This window comes from Euleptes europaea, chromosome 2 (assembly GCF_029931775.1).
Source record: "Euleptes europaea isolate rEulEur1 chromosome 2, rEulEur1.hap1, whole genome shotgun sequence".
Lineage (NCBI taxonomy): Eukaryota > Metazoa > Chordata > Lepidosauria > Squamata > Sphaerodactylidae > Euleptes > Euleptes europaea.
The window spans coordinates 17,591,490-17,615,825 of NC_079313.1; the positions used below are offsets into that span (position 1 = coordinate 17,591,490).

Below are 24,336 nucleotides of genomic sequence, written 5' to 3' on the forward strand. Positions count from 1 at the left end.
TTCCACATATTAGAAAGAAGGGCAGACAGTTCCCACTGACAACCAGAAGACTGCCAACATTAATTTATAATATAAATATAATTATATATATATATATTCTCTATTAAAACACAGGGAAATGTACAGAATACTGTAAAAAATACATTATAAAGTAAGATCCAAAATTGCACACACACACACACAAAATCACAGTAATAAATTAAAAATAAAACAATGGCCATCCTGAAAAGAAGAGATACAAACAGGCAAGTATCCTCAATACGTGGCCCAAAGCTGAGGTTTATGTTAAGTGTCTGAGGCCAGGGTCAAAGTCTGCTCTCCCTGCCACAAAATAATCTTACCAAATTCAACCAACTGGTCTGTATTCTCTTGCTTCTCACCGATACATTGGGGCGATTAAAAGCACCTGGTTGAGCCCCTCGATAGCTTCGCCAACCTTCCGCCGGCACGCCTCCTGCTGCTGCTTCAGCTCTACCATTAGTCCGGCTTTTCTCTTCTTCAGCTCGCTGATTACGTCGGTGGCGGTGACTCCTTCCCTGACAGCAGTCTTGGCCTCTGGCCGGATGAAGCCAGTCTTAATGGGGTGTGAACGCCTCCCTGTAAACACGAGCCTGTACGGGCCGTGCACTCCATTGACTCTACAGGGACTACTCTGGCCTTTAAGATCTGACAGTTTCCGCCTCACGGTTTCTTGTGCTCTTTGGACAATGCTGCAGAACTCCCTTTTGCCCGGCAGTTCTTGCTTTTGTGCTCCCGCCTGTGAAGAGGAAACAATGATCAGGTCAAGTCCCGCAAAACAGCGAAGATAAAACAGAGCGCTGCAGGAAACCAAACTCCCCTGACCATTTTGGCTTACAATTCTTATTTCTGTCCTTTTTCCTCCCTTGTGGTAGCAACTGAGAATAAATTTACACAAAGATTTAAGAGATGGTACAAACGAATGTACAGACATCAAACCCTCCAAATTCATAAACACCATGTAACCTTCCTGGAATGTAGTAATCAAGATCTGACAAGAGCCAGAAAGTTGTAGTGGTTAAGAGTTGTGGACTCTAATCTGGAGTACCAGGTTTGATTCCCCACTCCTCCACATGAGCGGTAGACTCTAATCTGGTGAACCGTGTTTGATTCCCCACTCTTCCACATGAACGGTAGACTCTAATCTGGTGAACTGGGTTTGATTTTCCCACTCCTACACATGAGCAGCAGACACTAATCTGGTGAACTGGGTTGGTTTCCCCACTCCTACACATGAAGCCAGCTGGGTGACCTTGGGCTAGTCACAGCTCTCTTCGAGCTCTCTCAGCCCCACCTACCTCACAAGGTGTCTGTTGTGGGAAGAGGAAGGGAAGGAGATTTTAAGCCAGTTTGATTCTCCTTATAAGGTAGAGAAAATCAGCATATAAAAACCTACTCTTCTTCTTCAAACGAAAGAGACAGTTAAGAGATTTCACCATAGGCAGCAGTGCACACACGAAGTTGCCTTAAGCACGTTATAGGAATCTGTACGGACTTGTACATGAAAGCTGTGCACAAGTGTGATAATATACCCTGATATCTTTGAGTAAAATACCAAGGCCATTTCGAAAAATCAATAAATGAGCATCTCTGTATCTAATAAAGTAACTCCACAGAATTATACCATGTGCAAGATCACTGTAGTCACATAGGGGACTGAAGACACCAGTGTGGTGTAGAGAGCCAGTGTGGTGTACTGGTTAGGAGCGGTGGTTTGGACTGGTGGACTCAGATCTGGAGAACTTGGTTTGATTCCCCACTCCTCCACATGAGCGGTAGACTCTAATCTGGTGAACTGGGTTTGATTTCCCCACTCCTACACATGAAGCCAGCTGGGTGACCTTGGGCAAGTTACAGTTCTATTAAGAGTTCTCTCAGCCCCACCTACCTCACAGGGTGTCTCTTGGGGGGAGGGGGAGGGTGATTGTAAGCCGGCTTGAGTTTCCCTTAAGTGGTAGTGAAAGTCGGCATATAAAAACCAACTCTTCTTCTTCTTCTATCTGAATGAGGGGGGTACATGTGATAGTAAGTGCCATCAGTCTATAGCCGATTTACGACAAACCCATTGGGTTTTCAAGGCAAGAGATGAACAGAGTTGGTTTGCCATTGCCAGGCTATGCATAGCGACGCTGGACTTCATTGGTGGCCTTCCATCACGTACTACCAGGGCCGACCTTGCTTAGCCCTGAGATCTGACAAGATCGGGCTAGCCTGTGCCATCCAGGTCTGGGTGTACTTCAAGCCCTTTACTAGACACAGGAAATATATGTATCAGACTGGTTTCTACATTTGGAAAATAAAAGTGTAAACTTGTCACGTTTAATACGTACACAAGAAAAAATGATTTGTCATTCAGGAGTGGGGTGAGCAAAACTAGGTTGTGCCGTGACAGGATCTTCCTTCCCTCCTGCCATTTTACAATTCTCCCCTGAGCCTTTAAATAAGATAGCTAATAGTTCTGAGACCTGCCCAGCTAACTCCCTTAGGATCCTTGAAGTTCACCGTCATCAGGCTCTGCTGAAGTGAAGTAAATCAGACTGACGTGTATTGCTCGGTACGGCGTCTTCATTTCCTGCATCCAGGAGCTGTCCCCCTCATTCTGTTTGCTGACGTTGCTAAAGGTCCTGCCATCGCTTCCCTTCTTGGAAAAGGGACAAATAGTTTTTACTGCTGTGGATGCCTCCTTGGGACTATTTAACAGGTGGCATTGCTGGTTTTGTGGCTCTTGTCTTCCCAGGTAACTTAGCTCTCTTGCTGTATTTGGGGAGGATGGCTTGTTTTTTTCTGTAGCCAAGCAGGGTCAGCCCTGGTTAGTATTTGGATGGGAGACCACCAAGGAATACCAGGGTTGCTGTGCAGAGGAAGGCACTGGCAAACCACCTCTGTTAGTCTCTTGCCATGAAAACCCCAAAAGGGGTCGCCATAAGTCTGCTGCGACTTGACGGCACTTTACACACACACACAATCATACTAAGACCTGAGGCAAGGGAGAATTGTCCCAAGCAAACGGGGAACTCCCATCCCCCAGGGCACCGCCTGCCTCCAAATTAAAGTCTTATCTCCAAAGCCACCCCCGTTCTTCCTTCACAAAGTGCTAAAAGTTAAAGGGCAATCCCTTTGGATTCCTTGTACTGCCTTACAGAAAAAGCAGCATTTGAGATGATTATGCATAGATTTATAGATATAGAACTGCAGAAGCTTAAAAGATTAGCAAGTAGTAGATGTTCGCCCCTGTGCTGGGAGCCTTGGCCATATAACCCATCTGTGGCGCAATATTTCACGTGCCTAACTGTACCCCAACAGCGGAGAGCAAATATGCTCGCTAGATTAAATGTATTACCATCTGCATTACTATATGGAAGATTTAATAAAGTTCCATATCTGGATCGGGTCTGCCCATGTGGAGAAGGCGACATAGAAACAGTTTCACATATCCTCCTTAAGTGTCCACTCTACGATAGGAGCAGTTCCAATCTCATAGACCCGTTACTTGCTGATAGGGAAAGGTTACCTACCAGTTCAAAGGTGTCCTACCTTATGACCACGCAAGATACAACAATTACTGACTCAGTGGCAAGGTTTTTTTGCTTGTAATTAGAGAACATGATTGCTACTCTACACCATATAATGGTTAACTCAGGATTAAATAACCAAGTAACCCATCTAGTGGGATATGTATGTTGTTATAAAAATGATTCTATAGTAAACTTTACCATATGATACCTGAATACTTTATATCATGATTTTACTGTAAACTCCACTGTATGTTTTCCCTTTTAAAGCCAATAAAGGCTTTCGTATTTAAAGGGAACAGGGCGTCCACACACAAGGCCAAGCCACAGGCACCCGGCATTTTGTTAACAACCTGCTCCCGCTTTCGCTGAGCAAGTCATAGGTCTCCCAAATCACATTAAAACCAAATAAGCCACCACCCCCATTTACAAATCAAGCCCACCTTGGTTGGTGGAAAAGTCTTAACAAAACCATACCCTTTGAGCATAGGATCTTGTCAGGATCAGTACTTTTCTGCAATCGCTGAACTTTAAAATGCACTCCCCTGTCTCATACATTTTGAAACAAGACGTTCCTATTCAAAGCCACCTCAGGAGTATTAATTGTTATTCTGAGACACATTGGAAGACATGGAGGCTGCAGGACTGCAGAAAGCCGATTTCACCCAGAAAGGGGGAGTTCTTAACAGAAGAAGAAAATAGAATCTTTTGAATGGTGTCTGAGTCTAAGTTTTGAAGCTGGATGCTGGAAAGAAAGAACTGCATTGCAAATAAAGCACCCAGAAACCGTTAAAAGAAAGCACAGCCATTGTGTACTTAAATTAGTTCTCTTGCATTGTACATTGTAAGCTTCTGAATCCTTTTGAGACTTGGAAAGCCTTTACAAGACAGGGAAAGCAAGGTGCCTAAGGGAAACACATCCATACAGAAAAATATGGCCAAATATTATCTGCAATCCGACAGAAGGCAAGATCAAAATATCCCAATAAGTAAATAAGAATCTCCTAGTCTTAACTAATAAGTGTGGTTTTTAAAGGAACCAGCTTGAGTGACTGCAACAATGCCTTAGTTTAAGTATGCCACAAATACAAAAATGTGAGAATGTCGAAAGAGAGAATAATAAAGAGATGCCAAATGTGTAAGGCAAAACACAAAGTGAGATTCTCTCAAAACACAAACAAACGAACAAACCAAAAGCAGAAAAAGACGTCAGAATGTGTTTATCGAGGAAGTACATTGTAAAAAGGAGGTGCTGGTTATATTGTAGAGGAGGAGGAGGAGAAGACAAAGAGTTGGTTTTTATATGCCGACTTAAGGAAGAATCAAACTGGCTTACAATCACCTTCCCTTCCCCTCTCCACAACAGACACCCTGTGAGGTAGGTGGGGCTGAGAGAGGGTGACTAGCCCAAAAGTTAAAGGGCACAAGGTGTCCACACACAAGGCCAAGCCACTGGCACCCGGCATTTTGTTAACAACCTGCTCCCACTTTCACTGAACAAGTCACAGGTCTCCCAAATCACATTAAAACCAAATGAGGTGGCTTCATGTGTAGGAGTGGGGAAAACAAATCTAGTTCACCAGATTAGCCTCCGCCATTCATGTGGAGGAGAGAGGAATCAAACCCGGTTCTCCTGATCAGAGTCCACCGTTCCAAATCACTACACCACGCTGGCTCTCTACACAAGAATATTGTGCATATGTGTGTAATGTTTCTGGATTCCAAAATAGAGACCAAAAGCACAAGGAGTAGTTCAAAGAGTTTTAATCTAAGGAGCAACTCCAACAGGTTCACACAACCACTCTCAACTAGCTGAACTGCCTACTTGAACATGTGATCTTAAGGAAGGTCTTCAAATTAACACATTAGACGAATATAAGGAAATATCTTGAAATTACAAATTCTATCACAAGGGGGGGACATATTGAGACAGCAGGAGCCAAGCCCTCAGAAGGGACCAATTCCCAGCGGAGGATGAGTGGGCAGTTTCTCATAGAATCATAAAGTTGGAAGGGTCCACCAGGGTCATCTAGTCCAACCCCCTGCACAATGCAGAAATTTCACAACTACCTCCCCCCACACCCCAGTGACCCCTACTCCATGCCCAGAAGATGGCCAGATGCCCTCCCTCTCATCATCTGCCTACGGTCATAGAATCAGCCTCTGCTTAAAACCCCCCAGGGAAGGAGAGCTTACCACCTCCTGAGGAAGCCTGTTCCACTGAGGAACTGCTCTAACTCTTCAAAAATTCTTCCTAATGTCTAGACGGAAACTCCTTTGATTTAATTTCAACCTGTTGGATCTGGTCCGACCTTCTGGAGCAACAGAAAAACAACAACTCGGGCACCATCATCTCTCTATATGATCGCCCTTCAAGTATTTGAACATGGTTATCATATCCCCTCTCAGTCTTCTCCTCTTCATGCTAAACATACCCAGCTCCTTCAACCTTTCCTCATAAGACTTAGTCTCCAGACCCCTCACCATCTTTGTTCCCCTCCTCTGGATCCGTTCCAGCTTGTCTACATCCTTCTCAAATTGCAGTGCCCAAAACTGAACAGAATACTCTAGGTGAGGTCTAACCAGAGCAGAGTAAAGCTCCTACACCTGTCTGCCCAACAACATTCCAGCCTCACCTGTCCAAGTTTCCAAGCACAACATTATGGAGAAGAGGGGAGAGAGGTGGATTGGAACTCTGCACTGCTTATTGTGCAAGGCTGTCTGCTCAGGAGCTGGGAAGGTAGCAAGATCTGCTCCTCTGCACGGTGGTTAGCGTGAAGGTATATGCCCTTGGCCTGAAAGGTGGCAACTACATGGGCAGCGTGCCAAGCAAAGGAGGTTGCATCTTGGCAGCCTTTCAAACACACTGCTCTACAGATGCATCTCTGGTACTCTCATAGTGCTCTAACAGTGAATTCCTAAGGAGAGTTACTCCAGTCTAAGCCCATTGAAATGAATGGGCTTAGACTGGAGTAACTCTCCTTAGGACTGCACTGTAAATCCTGGCTGTGTACCTTTGATGGCAACAAAGCGACAAGCCCACCTTTGGAAAGGATGCGGGCACAACCTGCTTATTTTCCTGAGAATATCTGTTCTCTTAAAGCTGGCATACAATGTCTACCTTTCTTTATCTCTTAGAAGCTCCTTGATCCATTGATCCTGAGCAGCATATATCTAATGTTTGAGGGATGTAAGGACTGAAACAAAATTTGCCACTGACAATGTAGCCTTGGGATCCCTGTCACTTAGTAAAGAAGGTGTTATGTCAGACAAGAGGCATTAGATTTATATGTTAAAAGGGAGAGATATAATGTGATCGAAGTTCCTTTTAAAAGCGGCATTCCAAGAGGGAACAATGCCTACCAGTATAAGGCCCTCCGGTATAAACTCTAGAGAGCCAGTGTGGTGGAGTGGTTAGGAGCAGTGGACTCTAATCTGGAGAACCAGATTAGAAGCTAGTTGGGTGACCTTGGGCTCGACACAGTTCTCTCCAAGCTCTCTCAACCTCACCTACCTCACAAGGTGTCTGTTGTGGGAAGAGAGGAAGGGAAGGAGATTGTAAGCCGGTTTGATTCTCCTTAAAAGGTAAAGAAAATCGGTATATATAAACCAACTCATCTTCTTCTAGAAATTGGTTTTGTTAAACATTACGCTCCATAAGAACTTCATGATGCAGAGGGTTCCCAGCATGCTTGTATTCCCCATATTCTCCTGGACGTAGCCAGGAGAAAATATTGCTTAGGAATGCATATGGCCCATTCAGTCAATGCTAGCTTCACTGCTGTCACAGGCAGACAACTCAGGTTTACAACCCTGGGGAAGTACTTGAGAGGCATCTTCAGGGTTTTCTGGAGGACAGACCAAAGCTGGCAGGAGGGCACTTCCCTACTAAAGCAGCTGATCGCAAGTACCGCGGCTTTCGAGGATTTGTTGGACAGTCCTTTCCTACGGGCCGCTATGGAGGTGTCAGGCATAGTGTCAGGCTTCAGCAAATACACAGCTTTTCAGGCAATAGACCTTCAATCCAGGCAGAGCAGCGATTCAAATATTTATTTCAGAAAGTCAGTGATTTCAGTAAGAGACGCGCAAGGCTGGAATACATAACTGGGGGAGAGTGGATACATTTATAGGGCTGACACAATAGGGTTACAGGAACAAAGAGACAATGTAGTCGTTTCCTGCCGGTAATGACTTAAGTAAAACTGAAACAGAAACAATCATGAGCAATCAGTGGAGGAGATGGCCGAGCTCTCGGCTTTGTGTGCGGGACCCGATATCAGATCGGAGATTTACACGGGCGGGTCCCAATACAATTGTAAATCCCTGGCCGGAGCTCGTGTGCAAAACGGGGGGAGGAAGGAGTGCACGGAGGACTCCATTTTGTTTGTGGGGAAACCATCTTGTTTGAGCACGGAGCTGTCAGAAGCCCTATCTGACACATGGCCTGAGAAAGGAATGTTGCGGTTTTCTCCAGCTGCTGGCCAAGGCCAGCTATAGCCCTGCAAACAACGTGTTTAGACTGAACTCTGTGGGAATGCCGGTAGAATCCTACCTCCCTGACAGCTCCTGGGAGAAGGATTGCCATGGCATCCAGATCTACCCCAATTTGCCCTATGCTTCCATATATGCCCTGTACTGTGCTTGTAGTTTCCATTAGTGTCCATTTGATTCTTAGCTTCTGTTAACCTGTGGATTTCCCAATAAATCAACTCTCTTAGGACTTCTTGTCTATGGATGTCAGTTTATGGGATAATTATGGGACTAGAGCTTACAGGCGGAGAGCACTGGGGGAAGCGACCGTTTCCAGTTGGAGGCGAGAAACGCTGCCGCCAAGATTGTGTTGCACATTATGGAACTATCACCGCAGTCGACTATGGAAACTCAAATCCAGGAACTGTTACAAACAGACTTTGGGTCGGCTTCGGGGGACGTGGAGCGACAAGTGATGCCGCTTCTTACTAACCTGGAAGAAGCGAAGATGTTTCTAACTCCTCTTTTGAAGCAACTCTTTAGGAACACCGCTGTGGCTCAAGCGGCGGAATTAGGAGTGGCATTGGGTAAAGCAGAAGCCCGGACGGTGGAACTGTTAGCGGCGCGGACTAAGGCACTGAACGACGCACAGGCAGCCGAAGCAGCCAAAGCAGCAACAGAAACCCCCTTCCAGGTTTGGATGGACCACAAAAACCTTGAAGCCTTAACCGGGTCTCATAAACTCACAGCAAAACAAGTTCGATGGGCGGACTTCTTTTCCCGGTTCCGTTTTGTGATCAAACACATCCCAGGCAGGCAAAACCTGTTCGCTGACGCTCTCTCCCGACTCCCTCAGTACCCGTTTAAGGTAGAACGCCCCACCGAATCCCTATTTACTCCAGAGCAAGGGGGCACCTTGCCCACCTTGGGGGTTCAAAAGCGCGCCCAAGCGCGGCACACCCAGACAGCGATTGACTCCTCTCTGCCCACCGGGAGGGCTACCTCTCCCGTTTCTCTGCCAATACTCGGAGATGCTAACAGCCGCCCTGCAACCCAGTCCCCAGCAGAAAGCGAACCCGTCGTCCCGGAGGGACTGCCCAATTCCTTCCGTGATGCTCTAATCCATCATTGCCAGGCGGAAGTGGATGCCAAGGTTCTACCTTCAGGGCTCGAAAAGCGGGGGGAAGTTTGGGTTAAGGATGCTAAATTGTACGTGCCTAAAGCTTTGTGGGCAGAAGTGTTGGGACTTGCTCATGGAGCGAAAACCGCTGGACATTTTGGTTTCGTTAAAACGTTACATTTGCTCCGTCGTCAATTCTGGTGGGCAGGTATGCATTCAGACCTGGACTCCTTCATCCGCAGCTGTCCAGCGTGTGCCACTGCGAAACGCCCAACCGGCAAGCCGACCGGTCTATTAAAGCCTTTAGAGGTGCCTCAGGGGCCCTGGGAAGTCATTGCCATGGACTTTATGACTGATTTACCGTTAAGTCAGGGAAAAGAGTTTTGTGGGTGGTTACTGATCTTTTTTCCAAACAGGTACATCTAATCCCTTGCGCTGGCATGCCCTCTGCTCAAAGACTGGCTCATTTGTTTGTGACACGTTTTCAAATATCATTCCTTCCCGTGCAAGATAATCTCTGACCGCACATCGGTGTTCGTAGCCAAATTTTGGAAAGCGTTCCTCAAATTGGTTGGAGTGGAACAAGGGTTGTCAAGTGCGTTCCACCCCCAAATGGATGGACAAACCGAGAGAGTTAATGCTGTCCTAGAATGTTACCTCCATTGTTATGTGAATTACCACCAAGATGATTGGGTTGACCTGTTGCCTTTTGCAGAGTATGCGTATAATAATTCTGTTCATCAGTCCACTGGTTTCAGCCCCTTTCACATTGCCCATGGCAAGGAGTTTGGACCTGTCGGTCAAGTGGATGTGTCGGGGGAGGAGGGGAGCACTGAGATATCGGACTGGATTCAGAACATACAATCTACATGGCCTTGGTTGACTAAAAACTTAGAAAGGGCCAAAAGACAGTACAAAGCCCAGGCAGACAAACATCGGGCTCCTGGTTGGACCTTCAGGGTGGGTGATCTAGTGTATCTTTCTACCAAGAATCTGCGGTCTCTACAACCCTCTAGAAAATCGAGTGAGAAGTACATTGGGCCATTTCCTATTGCTCGGATCATTAGCGAAGTAACAGTGGAATTGCAGCTTCCCAAAAAGTTGAAGAGTCCATCCAGTGTTTCATGTTAGTTTACTAAAACAGTATGTGCTGGCTCCTCAGTGGCATCCAACAGAGCCCCAGAGGTCCCTGAAATGGTGGTGGGGGGAGGAATACTGCGAGGTGTCCAAAATTCTTGATTCCTGTGTACATTGGGGGGGAGGGCTAAAGTAACTAGTCCGTTGGAAGCATTTCAGCCCCTCCCACAACGAATGGGTTAAGCATCGTTATGTCTCCGCCCCTCGCCTATTGCGTCAATTCCACGCCTCGTACCCAGACAAGCCCGCACCGTCGGACGGAAGTGGGGGGGGGCCTAGGGCCCCCCGAATATGAGCTCCAGCCCTGTGAGTGCAGCTGGCTTCCAAGGTTGTGTAGCTCAGAAGGTTGTTATGTCTGCTCGCTCTCTGTTTGCGTGATAACTGTAATCTACCATGGGAACCAGGCTAGGCCTGGGATCTAACTGTGCCTTTGGTTTTCTGTATATGTTCCAACCAGCCCTCCCCCCCCCCCATTAGAGTCCTCGTACCTTTCCCCGTAAGTTCCTGCTATTCACCTCCTGCTTCCTAAATAAACCAGCTTCTTAGAATACTCTGTCTGGACGTTTGGTGATTGGGAATCCACAGGTGAACTCAGACCTTACACAATTTAACTATGCATTGTGTGAAGAAATACTTCCTTTTATCTATTTTGAATCTCTCACCCTCCAGCTTCAGCAGATGACCCCACATTCTGGTATTATGAGAGAATATCTCCCCATAACTGCCTTCTTTCCAAGCTAAACTGCCCTAAGTGCTTTAACCTTTCCTCATAGGGAAGTTGCTCTAGTGCCCTGATCATTTTGGTTGCTCTTTTCTGCACCTTCTCAAGCTCTGCAATATCCTTTTTTAGGTGTGGTGACCAGTAAGCCTAGCTAACTCTTCCTTCCTGACCTTTAACTGATGGGCCCCATGATCCGCATCTAACTATATCACAGTTTGCTCTGTCAAATTTCTTAGAACGTGCAACAGCAGGATTAGGGGAGGGGGGTGATTAAGTGAATTCTCTGATTAATGTCACGTGACATCTTAGATGTCATTTACAGAAGTGGGGAAGAGAACAAACGGAGGCCACGAAAACAGAATTCTGACATCGGCAAAAGCAGCATTCTGATTGACCCTTACCTTTACTTGGCAGCTCAATTTTCTGCACCTTACAAGGTCACACACAGTGTCACTGAGTGCCAGCAGATCTTTCTTGCATCTGTCAATTTCTTCCACAATTCTTACCACACTGTAGCAACTCAGGGCGGCGTCTGGTGAAACAGGGCACTCGTGACGCTCATTGTGAGGTCTTGGGTCTTCCACTTCAGGATCCAAAACAGACTCCTGAGGGAGAGGAGGGGGAAGTTCTCAAAGGTTCGTTGATTTATTTTGTGGCCCTTAATTCAGTAGAGGGGGTTGTTACCAAATGTGACCTAGAGAACCTTACGTGCTAAAACAAGGTGAGCTTGTACTATATCTACTTGTCAAATACTACACAGATTCTATTCTCAGAAAAATGCAACAACGAAGCTCATTCCTGACAAAAGGGCTTGCTACACTCTTGCACGGGGAAATGGTGCTGCAGCTTCCCAAGAACAAGGAACAGGAGTCCATCAGGGAACAGAAGGTTTACACTGGAACAGTATCAGCAGTATACAGCAGTGTCCATGCCCCAACAAGTTTACAGCCACCAATCATGAGAGCTAGTGTGGTGAAGTGGTTAAGAGTGGTGGTTTGGAGCGGTGGACTCTAACCTGGAGAACTGGGTTTGAGTCCCCACTCCCCCACATGAGTAGCAGACGCTAATCTGGAGAACCAGGTTGGTTTCCCCACTCCTTCACATGAAGCCAGCTGGGTGGCTTTGGGCTAGTCACAGCTCTCTCAGCCCCACCTACTTCACATGTATGTTGTGGGGAGGGGAAGGTGATTGTAAGCCGGTTTGATTCTTCCTTAAGTGCTAGAGAAAGTCAGGATATAAAAACCAATTCTTCTTCTTCTTCATGTACAGCCCCACCCTGCTGCTAGGACCAGGGCCGCCGCCCCACCAGTAGGTAGATTTGGCAGAAATCCACCACAGCACACTTGAAAGGAGGGTGTGTTACTCTAGTCCAGGGGTGGGGAACGTCAGGCCCGGGGGGCGTTTAAGGCCTGCGAAATCATTTGGTCTGGTCCTTCGTGGGTCCTGGCAGATCTCTAGCTCAGAAGGATCTAAGACTGGTGATCTGCCCCCTCCCGCAAACAGAAATAGCCTCTATTCAAGGCAGATGTGAGTTTGTTTTGCTGAGAAGAGGAACCTTTTTTCCCCCTTGCAGAAGAGTCGTTAGCTATGGAGCTGCTAGGACCACCCAAGAAACTGTGTTAACCCTTTCCCACCCGGGCCATGGAGAAACCTATTCCCTCTGCACTACAAGAGGGCTGGGGACGGAAGTGGTGACAATGGAGGGGTTAAAGGGGGCAAGGCCAGAATGCGCAGGGGGGGGAGAGTTCTTAGCCAGTGTGTCCTCATTTCATCCCTGCAGGCAGAGGTAGCAGGAGCTGGCTGTAGAATCCGGCCCCCGACTGTGCGGAGCAGGAGCAACTCCGGCGTGCGGCTGGACAGCTACGCCTGGCTGGTGCAACAGACCATCCTGTGCCACCAGGTGGGCAAGTGCACCACCGGCTGGATGCCTGCCTGCTTGGGGGGGTCATCTGGGGCAGCTGCCTGCTTGGGGCTTGGTTGGCTAATTTTTAAGTTGTTAATTTTGTATGGCCTGTGAATGATGTTATAAATATCCAAATGGCACATCCCCTACTACCTCCTTGAAACTGCAGATGCCGGGGATGGAACCTGGGACCTTCTGCCAAGCAGATGCTCTACCACTGAGCCACGGCACCTCCCCTACTTGATTTAAAAAAATAGTTTTTGAGCCACTGTACAGTTTTCCGCTGCACCATCAGTTTAAGCTGTCACCCCACGCCCATGCACTCCACTAGACCATCAGATGCTAATGCATCTCTCTGCCACAACGATTAACAGCCCACACCAGCAAATCATCCCAATTACATGTGGTTTGCAGCGTGTGCTTTAATGGGGTGCCCCAGTCAATTACAGAAATTGCACCCAGTGACCTCTAAAATCAGAGGAGAGTTCATGCAGGGAAATGGCAGCTTGCTAACCATGGTTGTTTCCCCCAGCTGGATAATTTATACTCAGTCCTCTGGGGGAAGGGTTGAGAGAAAGTTGCACCACAGCCTTTAAAAGACAGATGTGCCTGAAAATAAAATTCTTATGCTTACTAATTCAGGGAAGCTAGAGAGAGATCTTAGTTCCTTAAATCACTGAAACAGGTAATGGTTTGCTAATTAGTGAAGTGTAAAAACAATTACTGGTAGTATCACTTAGCTTCTTGAATTCACTGTAAGCATTTAAATTAAGTGACAGCCAGTGTGGTGTAGTGGTCAAGAGCAGTGAACTCACATCTGGAGAACCGGGTTCGATTCCCCACTCCTCCACATGAAGCCTGCTGGGTGACCTTGGGCCAGTTACAGTTCTCCCAGAACTTACTCAACCCACACCGAGGCAGGCAATGGCAAACCACCTCTGAACATCTCTTGCCTTGAAAGCCTTACGGAGTTGCCATAAGTCAGCTGTTACTTGACAGCACTTTACACACACACATTTAAATTAAGTATTAACAGGGTTGAATTTCCAGGCTGTGGTCCTAGGTTCCTAAACTAACAGTCACTCTTGGAAATCTTCTAACTCCTTAAAAATTGCTAGGACTTTAAAATATTTTACAAGCCTTGGTTATGAACCTTATAGACAACAAAGCTCCTGTATAAGTCAGCACATGTATGTTTTTAAGTTTGGGAAGTATTTTATGGGAAGATACTTTTCACCCCAATACTGCATAGAAGAAACTCATCACTGGATACCACAAGTTTTAAATTCTCATTATGAGAAAACAATTTCCTACAGCTCAAAAAGTATTGAAGGGTCATATTTAAGCAGAATGGATATACTTGTTTCTCATGTTACCTTATTGATTTTTAACATAATTCAGTGCCACTCAGGGAAATCTGCAATTCCAAATATGCTACCCGACTGCAGTTTCAGGCAGTTCCCGAAATTTAGTGCCCTATAATTGGTACTGACATTTAAGCATCTCTCTTTGGAAAAGCCATTTGGATTATAGCAAACTAGGTATTGCCATATTTTAGAAGGCATAAAAGATGAAGAACAGGCATTTCTATTTGTGATGATGTATGAAGGGAGGTTTTCTCCTGTTGGCCTGAATCTCATATTGCAGTCAAGACAATGATAAGCCACCAAAGGAGTCAAAAAACGCTGGCTCGGATCCAGATGATAATATCCGCTAATGGAAAGCACTTCTTTTGCCAGAACGGGATTTCCCACTTTCCCCCTCCCACTGGAGCCCACTGAACTTCCCCAAATGCAGCTCCTGGAGGACAGGGATTACTACCCTCCCAAACACACACAAGAACAGCATGGGGGCAAATCAAAGAGAAGGAGGAGGAGAAGAGTTGGTTTTTATATGCTGACTTTCTCTGCCACTTAAGGAAGACCCAAGCCGCCTTACAATCACCTTCCCTCCCCCTCCCCACAACAGACACCCTGTGAGGTAGGTGGGGTTGAGAGAGCTCTAAGAGAGCTATGACTAGCCCAAGGTCACCCAGCTGGCTTCATGTATAGGAGTGGGAAAAACAATCCAGTTCACCAGATTAGTGTCCACTGCTCATGTGGAGGAGTGGGGAATCAAACCCATTCTCCAGATTAGAGCCCACAGCTCCAAACCACCGCTCTTAACCACTACACCATGCTGGCTTTCCCAGGAAGGGAGATTCTGCTAGTAAAAATTTTCATTGGAAATCAAACCCAATGGGATGTAATCTAAGTGCTTATAACAAAAGCTCCTAGCAGCTCCAAAGCACAGACCTAGCCAGGACATACTTTAATGGTAAGGGCATGAATATTTCACTGCAGCTTTGGTATCATCTCCCTTATCAGCAGAGATGGCAAGTTGATCCACTGTCATAAATCTACTCCACTCCAAATTGTGTCTTGAATTTCAGAGAATCCATCCATACCCCCAGCTGTGAATCCATATACTGAGCTGCTTCAGCATGAAGACAATTTAGTTGCCTCATCCTTACGTGGCTGCCATTTCCCCTGCCACCAGGCTTTGTTAAAAAAAACATAGGTAAAAGACACAGCAGCAATGTACTAGTTCCCAGCTTCCATTTTAAAAAGCAAGTCTCTAGCCCCTTTTGGTTGCAGAGTTAAAAGGAGAAAGGTGCAGTCTGAGGGGTGGATCCAACACAGACCTTTCATTCATGAAGCTCGACTTCCATCTCTCCCCTCTCCTGCAGCAGCCCCAAACACTACCCTAAATCCTTCTACTGGGAGAGGGGGGACCCTCAGAAGCAGGACTTCGAGGAGCGTTCTGGGCTGCAAGGGAGAACCATGAAACGTGCTCCAAAAGCAGAAAGCCTCGTGCCCGTGGAAACACTGTGTCAGATCCACCCCAGCATCTTTCCTCTTCTAAATGCAGTCAAAAGGGCTAGAAATTTCTTTAATGAAAGCTGGAAAGCTGTAATTGTTAAAATAAGATTGTTACAATGTTGTAGCACTATAGCTAGTACAGGTTGAGTATCCCTTATCCGGACATCTAATATACAGACTGATCCGAAAACTGGGCCTTTCGAGCTGGAATGCAGGCAGATCTGCGTTGCCTGGCCTCTCCTGACTTCCAACAGGCCAGGGGGCACAGATCTGACTCACATCCACGCCATCCGGCCTCTCCAGAGCCTGGTGAGATAGTTACACCTTTGCTTTCTGATGGTTCAATGTATACAAAATTATTAAAAATACTGTTTAAAATTACATTCAGGCTGTGTGGGTAAAGTGTATAAAACGTAAATAAATTTAGATCCCATCCCCAAAATATCTCATTATGTATATGCAAAAATTCCAAAATATTCCAAAATATGGAAGATCTGAAATACGGACCACTTCTGGTCCCAAGCAGTACGGATAAGGGATACTCAATACGTACTGATTATTTTTAAAGCGCAAAATAAACTCTCCATTGAAGGAGGGCCTTGTCCTTTTTTATGGAGCTCTGCATATCTGGAAAGAGGAGACAGCAAAACACATTTGTGCAAGTTATTTTTCAAACTAAGATCAAACTAAGGCACTACACCCCCCAGTATTAACTGTATTTTGATATCTATATTATCTGTACGCAGCCCTGAACTTGAGAAAGGAAGGATAAAACGTTCTGAGCAAATACACTAAAACCATACCATCCAACGCCAATAAACCAGCTCCAGGGGCTTCCATTTGAGAAACGCTTCCAATCGGGAGTTTTCAGATTCCATCGACTGCAACAGCTGGGGGTGGGGGGAAGAAGAGAGAAAATTCCTGCCTCACTAATGCTGGGCTTTGTGCAACTCTACACCACGGCAGCTGCAATTCCGAACCCAACCTCATGATTCTGAAGACAAAATGTTGTTACTTTGTACCAGGGGATATGGAAGTAAATATTGGCTTGGATCCCACCCAGATTTGTGTGTGTGTGTGGAGGGGACGGGAGATTTTTGCGGACCCCCCCTCCCACCATGGTAGTCCAAAACACATCCTGAAATGCTGCCTCTGGGGGATGGGGGACTCCGAGGAATAGCTGGGGGGGGGGAGGATAAGAAGTCTCCTGTGTGTGGGAGGTGGTCAGCAAAAATCACCCCCACCTCTGCACCTGTGAAAATCTAGGTGGAATACAAGCCATGGCTCTTTATAAAAAAATAAAATAAAATCTTTAAGATAAGGTAAGTTGGAGGGATAAATGGGATGCCACAATAACCAGCGGACAAAGATTTTTATTTTTCAAAGAGTACAGGGAACACCCCTACTTTATGGGACTAAAGAGCTTCTTAGATATATTAACCAGACTTAAGTAGCAACTCATGGATCCCCCCACACACACCAATTAGAAATCTTTAAGATAAGGTAAGTTGGTGGGATAAATGGGATGCCAGAACAACCAGCAGACAAAGATCTTTAGTTATTTTAATTTTTAAAAAAGGGGGATTGTTTTTAAAGGGTACAGAAAAACCTCTACTTTATGGATTTCCACACACACACACACACACACACACACACACCAATTTGATATGATATAAAGTGTATTGTTTGTGGCCAAAGGCCATCTATCATACAAAACATTAAAATAACATTAAAATAACATAAAATAACATTGAAAAAACTTTAAAACAGTCTGACCCTCCAAGAAGCTACTATTTAAATATGTTAAGTTCCCTGATTAAAAACAGCTCGGATTTCCTTGGCTGCTAAAGCAAAAAGTGACACTTTGTAGGAAACATCAGGATTGGCATCTGATGGGAGAAAGAGCAGCTTCTCTGGATCTGGAAAAAGATTTAGGTCCTTTAGAATCATAGAATCATAGAGTTGGAAGGGACCACCAGGGCCATCAAGTCCAACCCCCTGCACAATGCAGGAAATCCACAATGCAGGAAATCCACAAGAAACGCACCGAGAAATTTAAGTCTGGGCTCTGTGTAAAGAGGACAGAATAAGGTGTAATGAATTAGGTCCTCTGGAGCAGATCCACAGATACATAGGCAAGAGGCCCATGGTGTTTGCGAGTGACGTCCAGCTATCCAAGCCGTTGGCATGGTTTGAAACCGGAGGGAGGTAAAAGCTATTCTGAGGTTATGGAAGGGGATACTGACCAGGTATGAAGCTCTGACATGATCCCTTTTAAACCATTTAAACCACGGTGAGAATTTGGCACCAATTGGGGGGGGGGGAATAGCCTGCATCAAAAACATGTACGGCAGGAACAAGGTACATCCATGCTGGTCAAACCAATGCTTGTAAAGCAGCCTGAAAAGGCGCAGGAGCCAGACTACAATGTGAGAGTTGGCATCCCCAGAGCAGACAGATGCACACTGGTCAATTACAAGCACAGCAGGGGACGGGCATGGCAGACAGAGTCCATCCAAGCCTTTCCTCCTGCGAAGAGTCAAGAGAGACACATGGACAGTCGGCCGGCATGGTGTATTGGTTCAGAGTGTGGGTCTAGGATCTGGGAGACCCAGGAAACAAATCGGGTGACCTTGGGCCTGTCCAACACTTTCAATCTAACCCACCTCATGGGGTGGTTGTTGTGAGGATAAAGTGGAGGGAAAGGGAATGACATGGTAAGCTACTCTGTGTCCCCGCTGGGTTTAGATCAACATTTAGTCATGGCCATGAATATAGATGAGAGCCAGCATGGTGTAGTGGTTAAGAACGGCAAACTGTCATCTGGCCAACCTGGGTTCGATTCCCCACTCCTCCTCATGAAGCCTGCTGGGTGACCTTGGGCCAGTCACAGTTCTCTCAGAACTCTCTCAGCCCATGCAGAGGCAGGCAATGGCAAACCACCTCTGAATGTCTCTGGCCTTGAAAACCTACGGGGTCGCCATAAGCCAGCTGTGACATGACAGCACTTTCCACCTCCACACGAATATAGATGGCTTTAAATTATTCAACAGATTCATAGAGGAGAGGTCAATCAGTGGCTGTTACCCATAATGACTAAATGGAACCTCCAAATCTAGAGGTGGTAATCCTCTGAATACCAGGAGAAGGCCTTGGCCTCTATGCCCTGTTTGTTGGCCCTTCAGGGTGATTAGCGGGTCACTGTACGAAGCAGGATCCTGGACTTCCTGGACAACTGATCTGATCCAGCAAAGCTCTTCTTATGTTCTTACGGAATTCATCTTTTGGGGGAACAGCATGTCTCCAAGGGGTGGCCCAATAGATGATTGAGCGTGACTACTAAGACTGCACTCTCATTAAAAAAGGTAAAGGTCCCCTGTGCAAGCACCGGGTCATTACTGACCCATGGGGTGACGTCACATCTCAATGTTATCTAGGCAGACTTTGTTTACGGGGTGGTTTGCCAGTGCCTTCCCCAGTCATCTTCCCTTTACCCCCAGCAAGCTGAGTACTCATTTTACCGACCTCAGAATGATGGAAGGCTGAGTCAACCTTGAGCCGGCTACCTGAAACCAACTTCCGTTGGGATCGAACTCAGGTCATGAGCAGAGCTTGGACTGCAGTACTGCAGCTTACCACTCTGCGCCACGAGGCTCTTATTTCTGAGATGTTTTAGTGGTACTCTTGAATAATGCTGATGTGCCTCAAAATTGTCTGTGTTTTAAGTGTCGTCAAGTCGGTTCCGATTCATGGCAACACTATGAATCAATGTCCTCCAAAATGTCCTATCTTTAACAGCCTTGCTCAGGTCTTGCAAACTGAGGGTTGTGGCTTCCGTTGTATAGTCAATCCATCTATTGTTGGGGTCTTCCTCTTTTCCTGCTGCCTTCAACTTTTCCTAGCATGATTGTCTTTTCCAGTGAAAACTGTCTAGTCTAGAGTGTTTTAATGACACTGGTCTTATGCTTGGCCTTACAGTCTTTGTTGATACTAAAGTAGACTGTCTTATATTTAATTGTTGCTAGTTGCCTCTGGAGCCAAATCTGGGAGCAAAGGATATCAATGGCATAATCAGATCAACTAGTCACAGGGAGTTTCATGTTCACCTGACAAAGAGGGGAAATGTTGGGCTAGCTTCTTCATTAATAGTTTCCCACAAACAAGTCAAATAGACCTTTCCCCTCTGCATACCCCCCCTTGACGAGCATCAGATCTAGACTTGTCTGGCATTGCTAGCTGTCTCGTAGATAATTCAGAATCTGCATATTTTTAGCTGTAATGCTTTAAATTAGGGAGACTGTGCTGAATCTATTAAGGAAAAAAAGCCCTATAGCAAGGATAAAAACTTGTTCCAGAATCTAAAACAAGTCCCAAGTGGCAGGAGTAACTGCGATTTTAAATTATTAGGAACCAGTTAAGGTTTGAGAGTTTATTTTTACACTGCATTAAAAACATACACACTTCAATCTGCACCAAGCCCTATAGCTGGGAACAGGAAAGAAATTTAAATAAATAACTGAAGATTAACAAAACCCAAGGGTTTTTCCATAGAAAGACCTCCCCTTCCTCTCTCATTTGTTCAAGCTGTCATTCCTGTCACTGCCAACGTAGCAGAATGTTTTGACAGTTCTCCCAAGTGTCGTGATTTTGGGAGGGGGGGGGAGAGCAACAAATATTGTTTACAGTCAGAGGCTCTTAGAATATTCATATGGAGCATCTCCTGTTAAAATTCCATGTGCAAAAACCAGCGTTCGATGCACCCCATCCATGCTATGTCTTCTAAACTTTACGAGAATGATAACTGAATTGGACATTTTTGTTGCAGATTTGCCATAGGGAAGGACTGGTTTTGGTTGATCGTGTATATCATGCTGGGAGAAAGGCAAAAAAAGGATTATAGGTATTTACAGGTTAAAGCTAGGAAGAAGAAGAGTTGGTTTTTATATGCCGACTTTCTCTACCACTTAAGGGAGACTCAAAGTGGCTTGCAATCACCTCCCCTCCCCACAACAGACACCCTGTGAGGTAGGTGGGGCTGAGAGAGTTCTAACAGAGGTGTAACTTGCCCAAGGTCACCCCGCTGGCTTCGTGTGTAGGGGTGGGAAACTAATCCAGTTCACCAGAATAGCCTCCGCCGCCTATGTGGAGCGAGGAATCAAGCCCAGTTCTCCAGATCAGACTCCACTGCTCCAAACCACTGCTCTTAACCACTACACCACGCTGGCTCTAAGACACTGCCCAATTATCTCCAAATCTGAATGCAGTCCAAATTCTGGAGATCCAATTATTTTTTGGGGGGTGGGGCAGCATCTCCCATTAAAATTCTATATGCAAAATTTCTTTGCAAATTTCAGTGTTTTTTGGTCCCTGACTACAGAAGTCCAGGATCCAATTACATCATTGCACTCGGCCAGGCAAGAGGCTTGCTGAGCAGTCCCAGAAAAGACTAGCAATGCCTTTGGAAGCCTTCAAGAAACCAGGTGGCCACATGTGCACAGAGGATTCTGTAGGATCTGTGGCAGTTCCCGAGGTTTTTGAGAGCCACAGAATCATAGAGTTGGAAAGGACCATCAGGGTCATCTAGTCCAACCCCCTGCACAATGCCAGAAATTCACAACTACCTCCCCCCACACCACCAGTGACCCCTACTCCATGCCCAGAAGATGGCCAAGATGCCCTCCTTCTCATGATCTGCCTAAGGTCATCTAGCCTCTGCTTAAAAACCTCCCGGGAAGGAGAGCTCACCACCTCCCGAAGAAGCCTGTTCCACTGAGGAACCGCTCTGTTAGAAAGTTCTTCCAAATGTCTAGATGGAAACTCTTTTGATTTAATTTCGACCAGTTGATTCTGGTCCGACCTTCTGGGCAACAGAAAACAACTCGGCACCATCCTCTATGAAAGCCCTTCAAGTACTTGAAGATGGCATAAAGGTTAAGAGTGGCATAGACGTTAAGAGTGGCGGACTCTGATCTGGAGAACCAGGTTTGATCCCCCACTCTTCCACATGAAACCTGTGGGGTAACCTTGGGTCAGTCACAGTTCTCTCAGAAGTCTCTCAGCCTCACCTGCCTCACAAGGTGCCTGTTGTGGGGAGGGGGATTTGGATTGTAAGCTGCTTTGAGACCCCTTAAAATAGAGAAAAGCGGGGTATAAAAACCAACTCTTCTTCATCTTCTTGTGCATTTCTAGCAAGGCCCAGTGCAGCCTGAGAATGCCCACAAGCTATAGTACCTCTCATTAACGCATAACTAGGCTAATGGCGATGCTGACCTGACGATGAAATTGTGCATTAGACTAGATTTGAGGGCCTAATCCAGAGTTACTGGAAGACTTCCGGGAAGAGGAGACTGTTTAGAGAAAGTGTTGGTTGTGCAAGCTATCAAAGCTACCTGGGACCATCTCTAGGGGCTCCTCCTCCCCTAGGCTGCAGATTTTCTCTTGGAGGGGGGAGCCAGGTGGACTAAGCGAAAGGCACAAATCGCCGCTCAGAAGGATAGCTGCCAAAATGGTGCGCTGGGGCAGGAAAAGTAAAGCTGGAGGCACCGCTGGCATGCCAAAGTGCTTCGACAACCATGCCTTCGGGTGCTTCAGTTCTTCAGTAAGCAAACTGTAGATATTTGACTGAAGCTTTTATAGTATTCAGGACACTATTCCTGCCCGATCCAGGGGAAATGAGAGCGGGTTGTAGCCTCGGGGTCTTTCGTGGAAGTCGATATTCAGAGCACAAAAGCACACAGCTTTTGGCGCATTTGTCACGTTGCCCAAATGTCTTTCCTCGGGGATGACTTTCTGTTGTGAGGATACTGCATTCTTCAGCAATAAACGTGATATATTCTTTACCTGAGGGGGAATGGGATTCTTCCCCCAGATAACGTGTCCTTTGCATCAATTTATGATTTTATTATTATTACTATTTTTATCAGGGAGTAAGTATCCCAGCGCTGCATCAATTCTGGGCAAAACGCTCATCTAGCCTTCTCTTTGACAAGCGAAAAGCATCAACAATGCCTATTCCCTTCCCTGCAGCAACGTAAACCTTTTTCTCTTACTTTGGGGATGTCCATTTCCCATCTCCAGCATTGAAGCACATATCTGTTTGAAGAAGAAGAGATGGTTTTTATATGCCGACTTTCTCTACCATTTCAGGGAGACTCAAACCGGCTTACAATCACCTTCCCTTCCCCTCCCCACAACAGACACCCTGTGAGGTAGGTGGGGCTGAGAGAGTTCTAACAGAACTGTAACTTGCCCAAGGTCAACCAGCGGCTTCATGTGTAGAGTGGGGAATCAAATTCAGTTCACCAGATTAGCCTCCGCTGCTCATGTGGAGTGGGGAATCAAACCCGGTTCTCCAGATCAGACTCTACCGCTTCAAACAACCGCTCTTAACCACTACATCATGCGCCCTTGTTTTAAACCGGAATGGCAGCCTTTCCCAGTAAGGCAATTCTTGCCGCCCCTATCCCAAATCCACCCAGTCGATTCTGCGTGAACTAGATAAACTCGGAAAGGAGAGCTAAACGGAACACCCACTGTTCAGAGGCTGTCTAGAGCTGAATGCCAGATGCGGGGAACCAAAGACGGTTATAACCTTGGGAGCCTCCCCCAGCTTCTGAACAATGGCTTTTCATCGAAAGCAAGATTGAGAGGCAGGGAGTATTTTAAAAATATCAACTTATTAAACAAGTGAGCAAACATCCAGTACTGTTCCCTAACAACAGTAGGGTGAATTATGCAAAATCTAAGAAACCGTGGCAGATCACCTTAACGAAACCTTGCAGCCCTGGACAAAATCTATTCCATAAACACATTTTACAGGTGGACCTTGAAAGGTCAGTGAATATAAGATTCTGAAATCACCAAAGAACAAATTTAACAATGAGTGGCTAAAAATGAAAAATGGGGGTGGGGGGGGGAGAAAACATAACCGTGTACACCTCGGAAATATAAGATGAGACCCAAAAAAATCGCACATTGTGCTTCCTTACAAGATATCATCAGACTGTGTAGCTATGGTCAGACTGCGCCAGTGTGGCAGAAGGTTAGAGAGACTGACCTATAAATCAGGATGTGCCCATTCAGATGACCCTGCCTTGAACTGGCTATGCTACTGTGATGCTGTCTCTAAAACACCCAGAGATGATGGGTTACAGAGACAAGGACACCGAGAGGCATTCAGGATGCCAACTGCAGCTTGCTGTGAGAGTCCCCAACCTAGCTGGGCAAACCTCGCCAAATCAATTGCTCAGACTTGAATGCAGAAACAAAAGATTTATTGAAGGCTTCAGATAGAGAAGACAGTCTCATGGATTCAAAGTTGCGAGTGACTAGCATATCGGGGTTACAGTATTTATCTACTACAGGGCATGAAGGTTCACACGCAAGGCATGGGAGGTTACAAGGCAAAGTGGTGCAGCACAAAACATCAAACAGACCCAAAGAGACAGTGAGGGCTATCAGCATTTCAAGGCCGGACTCGGCCCGAGGGAGTGAAGGCAGAAAGCACAGCAGGGGAGGAGAGGTGGCACCTGGGCGCCATGAACGAGGCGGGGGACTCAGGAAGATACATGGAGGTGCGAACTGCTTGTACGAGT

At 46.2% G+C, this 24,336-nt stretch overlaps 1 protein-coding gene across 1 annotated transcript in view; it reads right to left on the reverse strand.

The window, feature by feature from the left end:
• Positions 1–376: 376 nt before the first annotated feature.
• Positions 377–24,336, reverse strand: part of TEDC1 (tubulin epsilon and delta complex 1) — a 53,202-nt gene continuing 29,242 nt past the window's right edge. The window contains exons 7-9 of the mRNA XM_056844689.1: positions 16,546–16,632; positions 11,380–11,583; positions 377–757 (exon numbers count right to left, since the gene is read on the reverse strand). Coding sequence (XP_056700667.1) covers positions 377–757; positions 11,380–11,583; positions 16,546–16,632 — 672 coding nt within the window. The remainder of the gene's footprint in view (positions 758–11,379; positions 11,584–16,545; positions 16,633–24,336) is intronic.